Here is a 19,088-nt window from a genome sequence, read left to right as displayed (position 1 = left end):
TCTTCTGCAAAATGCATTTTCTAAATTCTATGCCCAATAGCTTACCTACTGAGTTCAACAAATAGAAGGCACTGGGTGGGAAGTGGGAGCCAGGGAGAAAGGACGCACCAGAATATTCTTACTCATTTGGCTGTGTTTTATGTGCTGCATTTCCTCCGTGGGGCACTTCTTGCTCTAATGGTCATGTTATTGTGATTCCCAGCCCCTATACAGCAGTTTCCCGAGGGATCTGGCTGCAACCAGATAGCAACTGTTATCCTTTGTCCCTCCCACTTTGGGCCTCTAGCCCGAGGGGTAGAGCACCTTTCTACTGTTGCTAACCACTCTTTTTTGTTGTCCCTGTTTTATTTCACATCTCAGCTATTTTATAACCATGTAACTAGCTTCCTTTATGAGATTACTTCCATTTGACTACCTGGTATAGACTACATTTTCTGAAGTGGACCCTGACTGATAACCTTAGTATGACTGGTTCACTCCACCGATCATTCTGTCCAAAGGATGGAGTCCTTTGATTGACTGTCTCTAATTCATTTCCCCATTCTGTGGTAGTGAGGAAGGAGACCTAACTGTTAAAAGACAAAAAAATAGGAGAAAGGAAAACATGTTGGATCACCAATACCAGTGAGTCCCCTAATAGTAATTCATTTTGATCCCATAGTTTATAACTATGAAAAAGATCTAAAGCAAATATGTTTAAAATAGAACTGTGCAATAAATTCATCTATAATTAAATAGTGGAAATATGTCAATTCATTTTAAATTTATTAACATCCTATCATAGTCTGTTCCTTTTTTTTGTTCTAAATCTAATTGCATATTAAGAATCTGTTGTGAGTCACATGTTGTATTTAAATGCCTTACTTTCTATTTCAAATATAAAATACAAATTTATATGCCCATTTGGCAGATGAAGAAATTGATGTTAATTTGCTGAAAGTCAGAGATAAGAAATTAGAGAAAGTTGTCAACCTGATTTTTGCTACTTTAGAGCTAATTACCTTCTATTATATTATCATTTGTCTTATATTTTTTCTCAGGTGCATTTTGTCTGCATTTCTCTAAGGATATTTTTTAAAATCTCAGGATTCTTTGAGTATTCACCTTATTGTAAAGTCACTGTATTAGAATAACATCTGAATAGACTCAAAATGAAATTTTCTCATGATATCCAGATTGGATTCCTCTTTTTGGGGGGTGGGTACTGGGAATCGAACTCAGGACCTTGGGCTTGTGAGGCATGTGTGGGGCTACTGTGCTAAATCCCTGACAAGGCTCCTTCTTTTCTTTACATTTTATACTTGACATTGGCCTGTGCTCCATGGTGCTAAAAACACACCACTCTGAAGTCAGACTAATGAGTTGATTGTATATACCCTGATTCTGTCTAAAGATGCAATGCTACTAAACTGTAAAGAAAGCGTGTAAATATTTATTAGATACTTGTTAGGTGCTAGGTATTTTATACAAAGGATTATTTAAGACATTTCTTACATCCTATCGTGGCAGAGAAGATAAGGACATTTTCTGATTAGAATATCTGGAATGTGTTCCTCATTTTAAGAGAAGGAAAATTGTCAGAGAAGCTCTAGCAACCCGTAAAGACCTTTGGGCATTCATAATGTGCAGGGCAGTAACTGTGAGGTTTCCACCAGGGAAAATGTTCAGCATAACAATTTGGATAGTCTGCTTAATTAACTACAAGTTGAACTAAAAATGTTATAATCTCTGTTTCACTCCTACCAGTGGGTATCATTCTCTTGTTTTAGGGTTCGTTTCTATTTCTGCAGCTCAGCATGAAAACACATCGACTGACATAGTCTTAAATTTTGCTGTGGTCCCAGGACCATCTGTAAGAATGTAAGCATTTCCTGGGGATCTGATCAATTCTAGCAGCAATTCTCTGCATTCTTCATGAGATTAAGGGATTCTGAAATCAATTTAATGTTTAAAAGTTGATTTCCGTTTGAAAAAATTGTTAAGCCAAAGTCCATTTTGACCTTAAAATTGATGAGTTTTGACCACACAAACATTTCTAACAAAGGTGTATATATCTTTCTGTCACAGAATTTGTTTAATGTTTCTTGTTGGCCTTCTTTTGTCTTGACTTTTCTTCATTTATCTGTCATTCATCCACAGCTATGACCATATGAGCAAATCTTGACACCTAGTTTTTATATTTTAAATATAATGTACGCATATACACATATTCTCTGGAAAGTGTCTTCTAAAAAATGAGTCACATATTATATGTGTGGTGTGTGTGTGTGTGTGTGTGTGTAAATAAAGAGCATGTCATCACTGCTAGGATTTCATAATCTCTTTAAATTGTGCCATTAATCAATTTAAATTTTGGTACTGTAGTTTTAATAAACAAGATATTTCAGTTCATCTGTTTTAAAGAAATTTTCATTTTTCTAAAAGCCAAAGTTATCTTAAAACCTGAATATGTATACTTTTGATTTTAGTACTAGTTTTACCTAAACAAATACAAAAATCAGTTGCTACTTTATTAACTATCAAAACATACAAATTTGGGGTGATTTTATTGAATTTTTGTGGGCCTAGAATATATGAAACTTCTGAGGAGTAGAACTTACTTAAACTTGTTGTGATATGATTTCATTAAATGGATATATCTTTAACTTCTCCATAACAATACTTATGAGTTGAGAATTAGGTAAATAAATGAACTAAAATATGTAAATTATTCAAAATTTCCTACATTATTTAGGAGTTTTTCTACACTAAAACATATAAAATTTCAATAACTGTTCCTATACTCAATGCTATACTTACATTCCAAGATTTCTCTTGATTAAAAATTGATATATTTGTGTTTGTACCTTGTAGTCACCTTTATTCTTTGAAAATATAACCTTTTATAACACTGGAACATCTCTTTTTTAGGAAAAAATGAAGTATCAACAAACTGAAAAAATGTTTTCAGAAGTGTAGAGTCTTCAGGAAAATACTGGAGTTCATGAGATCTCAAGGTTAGCAATTCACACATTATCATTTTTGTGCATTTTACAAATCTGAGATAAACATTCCAAGTTGTTGTTACTAATGCTTAATTGGATAATAGGAAAACATTCTCACTTAAAATACCTGCTTTCAAATAAATACCTTAAGATCTTTAAAACTGTTTTATATAAGAACTGTGCTATTTATTTCCACTAGGTATGGTTAAAAGAAAATATTTTTAATAGAAAGCACTGTTTTTCAGTATTCTCTTTTTAATGGTAGTACTATTAATACAAAAATAAATAGTAGGTATCACAAAAATTTTTCTCCGTCATTTGTTAAAGTATATAAACCAACTAAGTGAAATTTGTATTTGTTTTGCATATTTAGCTACAAAAATATACACCCACACACATAAAGTTTAACAGAATAGCTATTGAGTAATCCTAAAGTTCCTTGAATCACATTCTCTGTCATTCCTAAGTACAAAGAAATAGTCTTAAGTTTGGAAAATACGGCCTCCAGAAAATGATCATTTATTTAAATGAAAAAGTGGATATTGAGTATCTTTTTCTAAATTGCTTATATTTATAAGATGCGGGGGGGGAAAGCCTATCCATTATTACATAGGATATTATAATAACTAATGTTCATTTAGAAATTATAATTACAATATTGATTAAAATGATTCATTCAAGAAGACAGTTTGAGAAATTGGATTATTTCAGAGTCACTTGTACCACCCAATGTTATATATTCATAATTTTAAACCATAAATTATTGGTGATGTCCTATTTTTACTTTGCCAGGCTTATCTTCAGTCTCTATAGGTTTTTTATATATTCAAAGATTGATTTATTTATTTAGAGCTGACCATATGCAAGACAATGGGCTAAATTCTTTGATTGCTTTCAAAACTGGCAAGATCTGTTCCTTGTCATCAAAAATTTCCCAGCAAATATGCTATCGCCCAATAATTTCATTATTGACTCAGACAACACATAATTTAAAAGAAAAGATAGTTTAAGCAGTATGAATTTTGAAGGCCAAAGGAAGTTATTTGAGAATCATTCATATTTTCACATTATCACTTTTATTAGCCTAGAAAACTGAGTTTATACTAATGATGTTACTCCATTACAACCTACAGCCAACTGACTTTTTTTAAATAAAAAAGTGACTCTTCGAGTGCAGCACAAGTAAGATGAGATTCTGAGAAAGAAAAGTCTTTTTGCCACAGCTGCAAATTTAATGGAAAATAGTTGTGCAGATAAACATGAAAATGACAGGTAGCTCTGCTTCCTTCCTTTCTTTAAACTTGGTATATTCACTTCCTTTATAATGTTCACTAGAGAACTGAATCATTTCCCCAATTACTTAGAAAGGCTTGTAGGTTCAAAGATGTTCAAATGCTATAAACTCCTAGGGGATCATACACAAATAGTAGCTGGGTGAGTAAAAAGGTTTGGAACAGAGTGAGAGTCCAGTCTGCTTAAATGGAGTTATATGGCACTCTGCTTCTCACAAGTTTTTTTTTAAGGTAATACCTTAAGAAATTAAAGTAAGTCTAGTAAATTAAAAATTATAAATTTTTTTGAAAAGTCGGTGAAGATACCAGATGCCTCATTGTGCCATTAGAAAAGTAGCTTAATTCATTCCTAAGAACCATAACTATTGAATGAATATGTATCAAGTGCCTGCTCTTTGAACAGGAGCAAAAGTAGAAGAGCAATAAAAAAGTATACCAGTGTCTTTGCTTCAGTGGAAATACAGGCTAGTGTTAAGTAATATAAAGGTAATAAAAAACAAAGTCACTTCTGTGTAAAAGTTTGATCCTTTTAAATGTTGTGCAGAAAAAAGATAAAAGGAAAGGAAATACAAAATGTTAAAGAAGAATGGAGTTTTTAAAGAAGCCTAATGATTTAGTACAGCATAATTTATAGAAAAGAGATAATAGTAATTGTATTTATAGTAACAACTAAAAATAAGTGTGATGCAATACAACACCTGATGGTAAGTTTATTAAGTCATCATTCATCAAGGTAAATTTGTTAATATATGCAAAATAATTACTATGTGTTTTCCTCTACTTCACCAGAAAAAATATTATTTTTAAAAAATGAAATGTCACTTTATATCCATAAGAAATATATTATTGGATATAAACTGACCTATTCATTTACTAAAGAGATAAAGAGTATAACTTTTTATCTTTATATAATAGACAGTCACCCAATTTTCTTTTTCTAGTTTGGAGGAATTGACCCAGGACCTCAGGCTTTCTAGACAATTGCTTTACTGCCAAGCTGCAGCTCCACAATCTATTTTTAATTGAATAAAATATTATAAAACCTTTTAAACAGTAAAGATCTCCATGTTTTATTATTATTTTAGGGAGCACAGAGCATCAAAGTTGAAAATAGTGGTGAATTACTTGCATATCACCTTCTCATAAATTTTTCAAAGGATATATGTCTCCTTACATGCATATTCTATATTAGAAAAATAGAGAGTTAATAAATTAAGTTGACCTATTTGTGTTCATCAACAAATTAGGTTCTTTTTCCTGGTGATCTGGTTGGAGTTGCCCTGTGTTGCGTTTGGTGCTAAGTACAGGAGTGCGGAGGTGTTAATGGTCCATATATTCCTGCACCTTTTTTATTTGTGCATGATTATATTAACTGTAAAGAGCTGGAAGATGTACAAAGTGCAGTTTAGTTCTTTCTACCTCTAGTTCCCCTCCCTTTCTTCCCACACCACTCCATTTCTTGGTTCCCTTTTCTTTTGCAAGACATCTGTCTCCCTGTTTGCTATCATCTATTTTTTAAATTTTGCTCTTTATTTATACTTTGGGTTACTCATATAAGAGAAACCATGCAATATTTGAGCTGATGTGTTTGGTTTATTTTGATTAACAGTATAGTCTCCAGTTGCATATATTTCCCTTCAGATAACTCAAAAGAAGCCTTCTTTATAAACCCCAGAGTATTGCTCATGTTTTTGTAATTCATCTAAACTATAGATGAACCTACCAGGCAAATTGATATTATTGGATGAAGTTAACTTTACTAGTTACAGTTGAAAGGTTCAGACAATTTCATTACATAAGAAAAAGTAGCTACGTCAGTTTATTTTCATGGAGGGCAGGGATTTAGTGCAGTAACATCATGCCTGCCTCGCAAGCACGAGGTCCTGAGTTCGATCCCCAGCACTGGAAAAAAAATATTTTAATTGACCAGAAATCCATATAAAGTGAATATTTGGCCATCCAATTGAACAAAACAAACTTTGAATTGGAAAATTTCAAATCCTTTTATATATTGTAATTGCCTCAAGTCTTTGAAAAGGCCAATGTTGTGAAAGTATATTTTCTAAAAAATACTAATTTAATATTGAAGTTTCAAAACAAGCAAAATAAAGGTCATGTTTGTTTAGAAGTTCTATCTTAATTAAACCAAAGCAGAGAGGGCTAATTACATATTGAGTTGGGGAGAGAATTAATTGCCAACTCCATGAGACTGATCACAAAGAAGCAATGGGTGTTGCGTGTTTTGAGGAAACCAAAGGTTGTGGGGACCTGAAGGCAGAAGAAGGCTGGTAGGTCACAGAGAAAACAAAGATTTCTTGTGTGTCACTATATTATGTATTGATTCCTTCCAAACCAATGTTGATTTTCTGTGTTCATCCTAAAATCCTCCCTGTAGAATGAAGAAGTCTTTTATTTAAGGATATCTGAACCATGACTTTTTTTTTAAAAGAATTATCTTAAATTGTGTTGATTTCATTCTCCCTTAGATTTGCTTTATAAAATTGCTACCCCAAGAATCATTTTCAAATTTGAGTCACAAATCCAGTTCGCCATGGATGATTCCAAATAAAGACTTGTCCTGTCACTCACAAGCCAAGCCCATAAATCTTTGAATCTGGGGTCACTAACATGCTCCCCAACTTGGGTGGCTCTTCCTGATCTGCATCTATCTTTAATGGTTCTCCAAATAGATCCACAACATTTTAATTCTCCTATCATTCCTAGAAATGATTAATGAACCTAATCTAAATTTCTCAAGTACAGCACTATTGACATTTGGGTCATATAATTCTTTGTTGGTGAAAAACTGGCACTCTTTGTATTGTAGAATATTTAGCAGCATCTCTTGCATCAAATGCTAGTAGTGTCCCACCTTACAGTTGGGATATGCAAAAATGTCTTCAAACATTGCCCACTGTTCTCACAAATCAAAATTATTCTGAGCTGACCAAGCCTTAACCTCTGCAACCTCAATGTACTTCTAGTCTGCATTAAATACCAAACCTCTCAATTACCTCCCACATCTTATTTTCCATTAAAATGACTTGAGAGAGACATTCTATTTTATTTATTTATTTGATACCAGGGATCAAACTCAGGATCTTGCACTTGCAAGGCAGACAGCAGTTACACTGAACTAAATCCCTAACCCGAGACTTGTTTTTTGTTGATGTTGTTGTTATTGTTTTCTTTTTTTGTACTGGGGATCTAACTTGGGACCTTTCACTTACAAGGCAGGCAGCAGCACCACTGAGCTAAACCCCAGCCCTTAAGAGAGACATTTTAGTGTTTCTTGTTTAAACGAAACTTATCCCTTTTTGAACACCTTTATACTTTAAATTTTTCTTTACTTGCTTATACTTGGACTTGCATCTAAAACTCATCTTATAAAATATTAAGACTGACTATAAACCAGGTGATAAAATTAGGATAAAAAGGAACTAGAGTAAAAATGTAAGAGTAAGTTAAGAGTTCGATTGCAAATATAATAAGCCCTTTTCCTCATTTCTTTTTCTTAGACTTCAGTGAAACTTCTAGCACCTTTGAACCTTCCATATTCTCTCTAGTTCTCCTTGAGATTTTACACAGAGCTCAGCAGACTACTCCACTGTTCTACAACTTGTTCCTTTTTATACAGAACTAACGACTTTGAATTCAAGCTGTAGTGAAACTTCTGTTTCTTTCTATCCAGGCTTATGAGTGCAAAAAGAGCCCATTATACCACTCTGAAGCTTTATGGGTTTTTTTTAACCTGTGTTAGTCCCTCAATAGCATTCACTAATCCTTCCACTCAGACTGTGGTCAGTTGCTATTTCGAAAGTTTATCGCTCCACTCAAGCCACACAATCCCCCCTTTGCACCTGCTATTTTAACAAGAAAATTGAGGTCACTGTGTGAAAACTACTTGTAGATCCTTGCAATTCCTTCCAGCATCAAATGGCTACCTCTATAAACATTCTTACTGTTCATTTTCTCCAATCTCAAAGAAGGATCAGGAGTCCTTCCTGCTATTCAAGCAAAGCCCGAGTTTGATTTTATTCATCTCACCAGAGGCTGAGACCTTTGGCCATTAATTATCTCCTTTTGTCCTTCATCTTTTGCTTTTTCTTCTCTGTTGATTCTTTCCCTTCAGCCTATAGACTTTCTTCACACTCTTATCCAAAAAATTAAATCAACAAATGAACCAACAAACAAAAACAAACCGATTTCTCCTTCTGATGGCCGCCCCTCCACCTTCATCCAATCTCTCTCCGGTCCCAGCTCGTTCAAACACTCCCTACCAGCACTCTGCATTAATTATTTCCAATTTCTAAGAGTCACTCGCTCCTCAGCACAGTTCTATCTGATTTCCGACCCCATTTAACAGAGCATGCTCCCTCTAGAGTGTGGATGACCTGCTTTCCTTATCTTGACTGGCTCTCTCAGGGGTATTTGATATGGTTAACTACAATTTTCTTTCACTCTCTGGTCTGTCGTTACACATATTTTTCTCACTTTGTGCGACACCTTGTGGACTTTTTGTAGAGGCTCCTTTCTTATTATTTCCATCCTGAAAGTCACAAATCACAAACTCAAATACTGTAAGTGGCTATAGCTGATATGTATGAGAGAAGTTGTGAATGGAAAACAATAAATACTGTAGAGGTCAAAGAACATGCGCACAAAAGTCCTTGATATTTACTCCTACCCAGATGATAGTGCTCCCTGGAGATTCATTCTCACTCAGCCTGTTGCTCTGCTGTCCTCTCTGCTTGCCCTGATCAAACACAGCTACTCTTAGGAATTTGTTATGGTGTGGGTGATTCTAACCGTCTTCTTTTGTTAGGCTACAGGACTCTATGGTAGGTAAACACGCTGATAGGATATAGATGCCTAATAAGGACACACAAAAATCATTAAAGCAATGAAATAAAGAGCTCCCAAATCAGTCTCTTTCTCCCTCCCTCCCTCTGTCTCTCTCTTTCTCTCTCTCTCCCCGTCTCCCTCTCTCTCCAAGACAGAGTCATAAAGTGCAACAAGGGAATAATCACGTCATTGAAGAGGGCCTGCAAGTTTATTAACAAACCCCAGTTCACAGAATATATTTGTTGCTGATAATAAGGACATCTAACCTAGGGGAAGAAAGGAAAGATCATGTCTTATACAAGTATCTCATGGAACAATTCTTTAACTACTTAGAGAAAAAATAAGATGTATCAGTATAGCACACAATAGTAAATTGCAAATATTAAAGTTATTTTAAATTATTTCAAAATATTACTAAATGTTGAATAAATATAATAGCTTACAGATATTCATGTGGCTTTTGCCCAGGAGAGCATTTAAGCAATGCAAAAACACAAAAAAGAATAAAAAGAAATTTATTCGTTTTAAAATTTAAAAACTAAAATTTACTCTTCTTGGTGTATAGTTCTACAAGACTGACAATTGGATAAAGTTATGTACCTATACCACATTCAAGTACAGACCAGATCCATCCCTGAAAAATTCCTTTGGGTCACCCCTCATCAAATTCTCCGCACCTTAATCTCTGGCCACTTCGTCTATTCTAGATCACTATTGTTTTGCCTTTTCCAGAATGTCTTATAAAAATGCCATTCTTTGTATCTACGTCTTTCCCTAATATAATTCTTTTGAGATTAATTCTTGCTATTTCATATATCAATAGTCAGTTATTTATTGTGGCTAAGTCATGTCCATTGTGTAGGTATAACAGTTTGATTTTGCATTCACCTACTGAAATCCACTTAGTGAAGGGCACATGTGTGTTTAGTTGGACTTTTCTTCTTCAGTACTGATGATCAAAATTAGGGACTCATGCATGCTAGAAAAGAGCTTTGCGCCTGAGCTATTTCACAAGCTCAGTGAGCTCTACTGTGTTTATTGTTTTCTATTAGCCCAATTTTGAATGAACCTGTGATAAGTGTTAATATAGTAAATTTTGAGTTTTCATTTATTATGAGCAATACCCTAGGGAAATTGTGTCTCACATTGGAAGACACAGCAAAATTATGAATGACATGTACCATCCTGCATTTCCATGAACAATATAGAAACATTCCCATTTTCCAAACAGCAACATTTGATGTTCTAAACTCTTATTTGTTTTATTTTATCCATTCCAATTAACAGAATGTTTGTGTGCTCTTAATGAATAATGGTATTAAATATCTTTTCTTAGGTTTATAAATATCTACAGTCCCTCTTTCTTAAGAGTTCAAATATTTTGCCCAAATTTTATTACATTGTTTACTATCGGTGAGTTTTGAGAACAATTTTTTTAAATGCTGGATAAAAGTCTTTAGGGCAAACAAAATGTATGCAATTTGCAAACGTTTTTTCTCTGTCACTTGTTTTTCATTCTCGAGGTGGCATTTTTAATACAGTAATATTTAATATTTAGCAAATATTTTCTTCCATTGATTATGCTTTTGCTGTATCTACAAACTTTTAGCATAACCTAAGGTTACAAAGATTTTCAACTACATTTTCTTCAATTTTATGTTTTATATTTGGGCACAATACTTATTTTGAGAGTTTTTGTGTGAAATACTGAGGTCCAATATTTTGGATACAAATGTCTTAATATTTCATTATCATTTGTTAAAAAGGTTAGCCTTTCTCCATTAAACTGCCTTTACATCTTAGTAAAAAAAAAATCAGTTAATCATTATGTATTGCTATATGTCTGGTTTCTCCATTTTTCCCCCTTTCTCTTTACAGTACTACCTTGATTATCATAATTCTACAGTAAATCCTAAAATCAGACAGATTTATCTTTTTTATAAAATTGTTTTGATATTCTAATACTTTTGCCTTACTCTATAATTTTTAGAGTCAGTTTGTTTATGTCTATATAAAATCCTGCTGAGATTTTCACTGGAAAATTTTGTTACATGTAATATGCATTAGAGTGTTCTCAATTTGATTTGAAAAAGAGAAGACTTTTGAAAAACATTTCTGCATATATGATACAAATAGTCTGTATTATTAAAACACAATTATTGGATCTTTTAAAAATAAATCTTACCCATATTATTGGCAAGGTTTTATGCGAAGTTTGCAAAAAACGAGTCTTATTCACTTTAATCTTAAAAAATAAATAAAATCTTCCTCATAAATAGCAGTAAAAGGTACATATTATACAATGGTCATATTAAGCATGCAAAATGTTCCTACTTCCTCCATCTTTGAATTAGCCTATATTGTCACCATGTGCTCATAGTTTAAAGGTAAGAGAAATACAGTAAACATTAATATGAGAAGGATCCACTTCTGTGGGCAAGGTAGGAATTTCCAAGGAGAGACTCAAAAGATATTCAGTAGCTACCATATACCATCCATCCATCAATATAGATAGTCCTTAGCAAACGTGGCATATAAGCAACTCTATCAAATGAATGGAGAAGAAATCTATAGAAAGTTTTTGAAAATATGTTAAAAAAGTTATATATCTGTTCATCAGTTCCAACTACTAATCTAGTCAGATGTTTAAACTAGAGAGAATTCTATTCAAATAATATTAATTAGTGAATGACTCCCAAATTAAAAAAAAATATTGTTCCAGTTATCTATAATTCCAGACAAATGCAGAGAAAATGTAAAGAAGAATGATATTTAGACATTGTATAAGAGCAAATAAACGAAGAGTAAAATATTTATCTTTCATATTTTCTTGTATTTCAGGTAGAATTGAAAGCACATATCTGAACATAATGTGAAGTAATTGAAAAGGAATTAGTATTTTTTTAACAAAGTCTTTAAATCATGAGTTCAAAAGCCTCTGCTGAATTTTTGTTCTACTTAGAAGCTATAATAGGCTAATCTTTCTCTGCTTTCACTTTATCTTAAGCAGAAGTGATTACAATTTAGTTGTTTACTTAGATTTGTAACATCAGGCCAAAAATAAGCATCCAGAATTTTGGAAAACTCTGTTCTACTCTTACATATACATTTCCTGAGAGGATGTTATTTTTATCTCACTTCTAACTAATCTTCCAGAATCAAAAGAAATGAATATATAAAAAAGAAAAAACTTAAACTTAAGAAAAAGTTAAAACTAGCAATTGGAACACAGAAAGAAAAAGAAAAAGAAAGAAAGTAAGAGAAAGAAAGCAAGCAAGCAAGAAAGAAAGAAAGAAAAAAAGAAAGGAAAAAAATCTCAACTTTCAATTCTTTTTTCTCAAAAATGATTTTTCAAAAGAGAATAATATGACATTTTAAAATGTGAGTGTTGAAGAAATGCTCCTTAATAGTATTGATTTAAAAACATTATTTAATTATTTCTTTCACACCTGGCTTTAACCTTTCTGTTAAATATAAATCAGAAGCGTTGAGAAAATAGCTGCTATTTTATGTGTAGGCATTTTATTTTTCAGGTCTCTAAAAGTGACATAAATAACAATTGTAAATACAAAAGGAGAATCTGAATAATATGACTGACTCATACCCAAACTCTTTACTAATCATCCTCATCCCCCTCAGACCGACTGACTGTTCTGCTGTGAAATCCAGCCTCGCGTTCCTGATGTAGCCGGAGGAATTTCCTCTGTAGCCATTTCTCCCTGACAATCTCCTAAGATTAAAGGACATAGCGCGGTGCTCAGAGATGCCAAACTGCTTCATACACATAGTATGTGCAGTGTTGAAATTTTCAGAGGTTTACTGATGTCGCCGAATGCGAGAAATAACAGAACCAATTTCCTCCATGGCCTTCCCCCTTTCTCATAGCCTACAAGCGAGGGGAAGTATTTTGATAACCATTATTATCAAAAGAACACAAGAGTTTTCGTTTTCTGTTCTTTTGTCCAGCTGAAATAATGGATTTCTTTTTTCTTCTCGGTGATATTTTACTGGGTTAAATATGAATCCTAGCTGGATACTTTTATATTAGAACAAGCACTAGACTTACATTTATTTTCTTCTATTACCAACTGACATGAATGATAATGATGAATAATAAGACTACTACAATAATCTAATATTTAAATTTGAAATCTTAATACCAAGCTTGAAAATAGTTGGATGTGACCAATGCACAGTACTTACATGTGTGGAAATATCATAATGAGTTCCACTAATATGTAAAATTAGCATGTCAAGAGCTACCAAAATTTTAAGTGAATTAGAAAATTGTGTTTATGCATGGTCAGAATACAAGACAATATATTTAACTGTTTTTGACATAACCGTTAAAGAAGATTTCCGTTGCTGAAATCAATACAACATACCATGAGTCTTGTCTAGGAGAGACTGAATTATTCTCATAATTGTAAATTTTGAAAAAAAAATGTAAAGAAAATAAGGCAAAAGTAATGTGTGAATGTAAATTAGTTCATCAAAGTTATTTGAATTTTCTAATGAGTAATATTCTTGCTTTATAAAACCAAAACTAGGGGGCTGGCAACCTAGTTATTGGTAGAACACTTGCCTAGTATATGTAAGTCCCTAGGTTTGATTTCTAGCTCAAAAAAGAAAAGTCAAAACTGCCTGATTTCCTTTAAGACTAAGGCTGACACCTGTCAGACTGAGAAATAAGCTATGGTTTTTTTGTCCTTTATATATATTTTAAATTTAAGTTGCTGAGTTTTTATTACCTGCCATTTTCTTGCTTGGTGCTAATTCACATATGAAATGGGACAAGTGTGTTTGAAGCGAGGTGAAGTATTTTGAGAGGAATTAATGACAATGTGCCTTTTACTGCAATAAAAATTTTTATTTAAGCCTTCACCGTACATTTTGATCATCCCTTAGACTTTGTTATCTGTGTGGCTTTGAAGCCATCCGAGTTTGTGATCTCTGCTTGAGAAAGCTATCGTACAATTTTGAACACTACTGGTGACATGCAAGTTTTTTACAATAATCTTGGAGACTATTTGACAATATTTATTAAAACATTAATTCCTTTGACTACTTTCTCTAGTAATTCTATAGAAACAGTCATATAGGATCATAAAGGATGTTCATTTACAAGTTGTTTATAACAGTACAATTTTGAAACCTTCTAAATACCTATATTAAAAAGTTGACTTCTAACTTATAGTCAGTCATAATATGGGAATTTTACATAGCTCCTTCATAAAAGGATGAGGTAGTTCTACTTTATGCTTACATGGGAAGACATTAAGAGCATATTAAATTTTTTGAAGTGGCAAAATATTCTCATTTTTCTATGAATAATGATTTTATATGATTAAAACAATGCATTAGTATATTGTGTAATATATAACAAACTGGTAATTGTGGTTATACATGATAGAGTGAAATTTAGTGGATTCTAAACCCAAATTCATATAGTGGTGTTAAATTATAAGCAAATACATATAACACACAATTAAAAGCTACATGCAGATATCCAGGACAGTCAACTTTCTACAAAAATTATCAGATAAGATATCATGTCTCTATATTTATACCTGAGTTGACTATTCATACTGTTAACAATAACTGTGTACATTTTGTATTATAGACTAATTTGTAAACACAGACTGTGTTTACCAATTTTTTACTGCTTTTTAGTTTTCCATTTTAAATGAATACAATTCATTTTTAGACATAGAGTAAAATGTTAAAGTGTGATTCATTGTTAGGAAGAAGAAAAAACCTTAAATATGTAGGTACATATTTCTCATGGATGTAAGAAGAGAACATATTTAGATCTTCACAAAAGGTTGTGTGCTAGGAACCAGATGTATTCTGAATGCTTTAGCTATGTCTTCTTTTTGCCTACAATTTAAAAAATTTTAATAACTTGTTTTTGAATGAAAACAAAAGCATATTCCTTCTGCTACTGAGAAGAAAACCTTGTCATCCTAACCTTAATCACAAAGTACGGAATGGTTTGAAAAATAAGCTTGGCAAAATTTAGATGCCCTGTCCTTGTACACCATTTGGTCTACAGATAGACAGATGATATACAAGATGGCCTTCCTGTCATCCAGGATAGACTCAGGCATGAGGCAAACCTGCATTCAGGGGAAGAAATTTGTGTGCTAGCCTTGGAAATTTTTATGTCTAGTCTGGTCACGGTGACAGGTTTATTGCCATCATGAGAGAGAATAAACACCTTGCTGGCCTAGAGAGAAACTTGAAAATGAAGATGGGAGTACAGTCCTGAAAATGAGATCATGGCTTGGACTATTATCATCATTATCAATAGCAAATGTATATTGAGAACTTCCTAGATGAGAGGCATGAATTAAGCGCATTGGGGCTGGGGTTATAAAATCAACATGAAAACCTGGCAGAATGATTCATATACACAGTTGATTTAATGGTAAATTTAGTCATTCCAGACATCACCAGAATTGATCAGGTTTGGAAGTTGCTGCTTCCCTTAAAACTATGACTTCTCCCCTCAGAAAAATATACACACACACACACACACACACACACACACACACAAACACAATCTGTGTGTAAAATCAGAGGTTTGCTCTGCCATAGGGTCCTGGCTATGCATTGAAGTGATTTACTTAAGATAACACTGTATTTAGAAAAGCCCATCTAGTTTTCAACCCCAAGGTATGTACCCTTTGTATGCCCACAGTATAATCCAAAATTCATTTTAAGTAAGTTCAAATATGTCAGGACAACTTTACTAAGCCTTTATCAGCTTAAACACAATACTGTCTTACGTATTCTTGTTGTTTGTTAAGTGGTGCTGTTACTATTATAATGTTAATTCAGGATAAGAAGCTGAAAGCTTTAAAATGCTGATTCATTTTACTATAAATTGTTCTTGCCTATTTTTATTAGTTATGTAAATAAATTTCTTCAAAGTCCATCTCAGTATGTTTCTTTATCTCTTTTCTTCCCCAGTAGTTAATTGGCTTAGCCTTCCCTGTTTTCATGAATCTTAGCTGAACATGGTTTTCATATAACTTTACTTATCGACAAACATGCCAGTACCCAATGACCACGCAAAAGTCATGTCTTATCATTTGAAGTATTGGTTCCATCAGGTGAATAGTAAATAATGACTGTCTTTAAGATTTTTGTTTTTATTCCCAGGAGTTTGTTGACCTCAGCTTTACAAAATTGCTTTTAGAATTTTTAGAGTGCACAATGTTAAACATGTGTCAAATCCTTCACCTCATTACAGTGACCAGAAATGTTTAAGGTTTTTTCAACTCTGACTCTGCCGTGGAGACTTATTTCTGGCAGAATCTGCTCTTCCTTACAAAAACGATGTTTAATCCAAACTTATATACATATGTTTCATGTTACTGAAAACATAGACATATACACACATTTCAGTAATTCAAAATATTAAATGTTATACTGCAGAAGAACAAGACTGGAAAATTGTGAAAAATGTGTATTTTCAGTTGAATAGATGAATAAATTATAGGCATCAATATTAAAATTAAATGTACTAATTAACAACTACTGGAAGAGGATGTTACATTGGGTACATATTGCTTCCATATTGTTTCATATATATGACATTACTAAAAGATAAGTTAAAGCAGGATTTAAAAACTCAAACAGCAAACTCTGTCTTTCCTTTCTGTTCCCATACTCAGTGGACTCTCCAAAAGAATAGCCACAGCAGTTGAGGTCTCTATTTTTTGCAACACTATTGTCTCTGCTGTCTGGGATAGAAGATAAATAAACTTCTTTTCTCTCCATTAAAAATGTTTTATTTTGAAGTTTCTTTGTAACATGGTCCTTTTATTCCTTATCTCAGTCATCTATAAAAATAAGAACCAAGATATATTCATGTAAAGGTACAAATAAACTTCTTTAAATGTCTCGAGGTGGAGATGGTGGAAATTTTAATCCTCTTGTTACTTGCATGTTCAATCCATCCTGCTTTTTCATGTTTGTGATACAGGAACAAAGCAAGGGTAATAGAAGCTACTTACTTAGCATCGGTGGGATTACAATTCTCAGCTAGTGAATACAGTTTTAGGGATTTATTGATAAGGCCATTCAGAGAGTGAGCCTCAAGAGAATCAAAGTCCCTTTACGTTAGGAATATCACCTTGGACTCTCCAAATGAAAATATCCTTTCATCTTCACTGCAGGATGAATGATATTTATCTGTTCTATCACATTAATGTCATGTTATAAATAGCTGAGAGGTTTTACTACAGTCCATTACTATGTCAGTCTTTAGAATATAAATGGAGAGAATTTTTTATTTGCAACCTTTAATTGATTTGTTACAAATTATTAGCTAGTATTCAGAATATAACACCTCCTTTCAAGGAGCTCACATTTTTAAAATTATTTATGGTAGGCCAGGGATTTAGCTCTGCGGTGCCACCACCTGCCTCACAAGCACAAGGTCCTGAGCTCGATTCCCGGTACTAAAAAACAAACAAACAAATAAAAATTATTTATGATATCTAAAAAATCATTGTTATCCACTCAGAACTTTTCTTTTTATCAATATACCTATTTTTTCCTATGAATGTTTCCTCACTTTTGTTTTGTTTTTCCTTTTCTTCACATTTCTGTATTTACTTCTCTTTTTATTGATTTGAGTTTTCTGACATTACCATAGTTAAGTTAATAATCTAAAACTATTACCTGACTTCCAGTTTTCATTTTGATTTGCTCAATTTAGAGACATCTATTATCTACCTACCATGTGCACCAGAACTGAGAATCCTGAGTTAATAAGAGAGAGCTCTGGCTTGAAGAAGCCCCTGAGCTCTCCATTCCCTTTGGTTCCTAGAATGTGCTGTGTTTTTTTTAGATCGGGAGGGTACCTCAGAGGCCTCATCGTGCTAATAGATGGGGCTTTGGAAGGTGATTGAATCTTGAGCGTGCTACAGCTGACCGAGGGCTGGGAGTGGAGCCTGGATGGAGACGGGGTACTGTGGACATGAATGAGCTTTACATCTCCTTTCCAGCTCCTCCTTTTACTCCCTGCTTCCTGGGGACCATGACACGAGCAGCTTTTTCCCATTGAAGTCTCGCCTCCGTACTATTCCTGGCAGCCAGGTGACAGGACTGGGACTGCTGAAAATTCCACAGACTGAAAACATAGCCAAAGGAAACATCTCTGCCATTAAACTGTGTGTGTTAGGATTGTGTCCCAGTGATCAGGAAAGCGACCAAGACAAGATAGGTGAAAAAGGTAAGATTTAGATGATTGTGGATGAAGGAAGGGGACAAAATTGACCTTTACCCTTGGAATACTAGAAGGGAACATTGCCCAACAGTTTCCTCAGCAAAACCTTTCATTCCATGTTACAGCTGTATAAACAAATATCTATGAGAGAAATCTAGTTACTCATACCCTCTTTACTAATTATTTTAAACATGGAATTTTAATTTCTTTATTATTATTATTACATCTCATAGTGTTTCTATTCATGTTATTTACCTAAATCAGTAAAAGAAAAGTGGGATGGACCACTTTGAAGTTCAGTAATTCTAATTTTCCATTATAACACCATTCTTCTTCTTTAAGGATGTCTTTTGCTCCTACTTTCCCATATCCTTCATGATGTATTTATCTATATGTTCTATCCCGCTTGCTCGCTATCTCCACTTAACATTCTATCTCTTCTTCTTTTGCTCTTGGAGATGAGAGGTCTTTCCCTTATTTCCATGTGGCCCCAAAGAGCCATTATGTAGAATTGCTTTTCAAATGGATCATTGACATTTTCAGTTCAGTCTTGCTTAGAATTTTGCCTTGACATTTCTCTCATATTGTCCACAGTCATCTCTAGGAATACAAACAGATATTCTATTTTATTGCTTTCATCAGTTGAAGTATCTCCTACTCTCTTTAATTAAAGAATAATGAAACAGTTTATCTTGGCATGGATTTTTTTTTTTTTTTTTTTTTTTT

At 33.2% G+C, this 19,088-nt stretch overlaps 1 protein-coding gene across 3 annotated transcripts in view; it reads left to right on the top strand.

The window, feature by feature from the left end:
• Positions 1-19,088, top strand: part of Csrnp3 (cysteine and serine rich nuclear protein 3) — a 176,531-nt gene that overhangs the window by 28,085 nt on the left and 129,358 nt on the right. Inside the window, exon 2 of one of the 3 annotated variants that reach the window (XM_010606883.3) lies at positions 2,911-2,996. The exons of 1 other annotated variant lie outside the window; for it this stretch is intronic. In XM_010606883.3, the coding sequence (XP_010605185.1) occupies positions 2,984-2,996 (13 nt within the window). In that variant the 5' untranslated portion in view covers positions 2,911-2,983. Of the gene's footprint in view, positions 1-2,910; positions 2,997-18,346; positions 18,369-19,088 lie in introns of those variants that run through there. One more of the 3 variants, XM_010606886.3, reaches the window with a different exon arrangement.

This window comes from Fukomys damarensis, unplaced genomic scaffold, assembly GCF_012274545.1.
Source record: "Fukomys damarensis isolate Sample0158 unplaced genomic scaffold, DMR_v1.0_HiC HiC_scaffold_26, whole genome shotgun sequence".
Lineage (NCBI taxonomy): Eukaryota > Metazoa > Chordata > Mammalia > Rodentia > Bathyergidae > Fukomys > Fukomys damarensis.
This window is presented reverse-complemented; position numbering and strand designations above follow the sequence as displayed.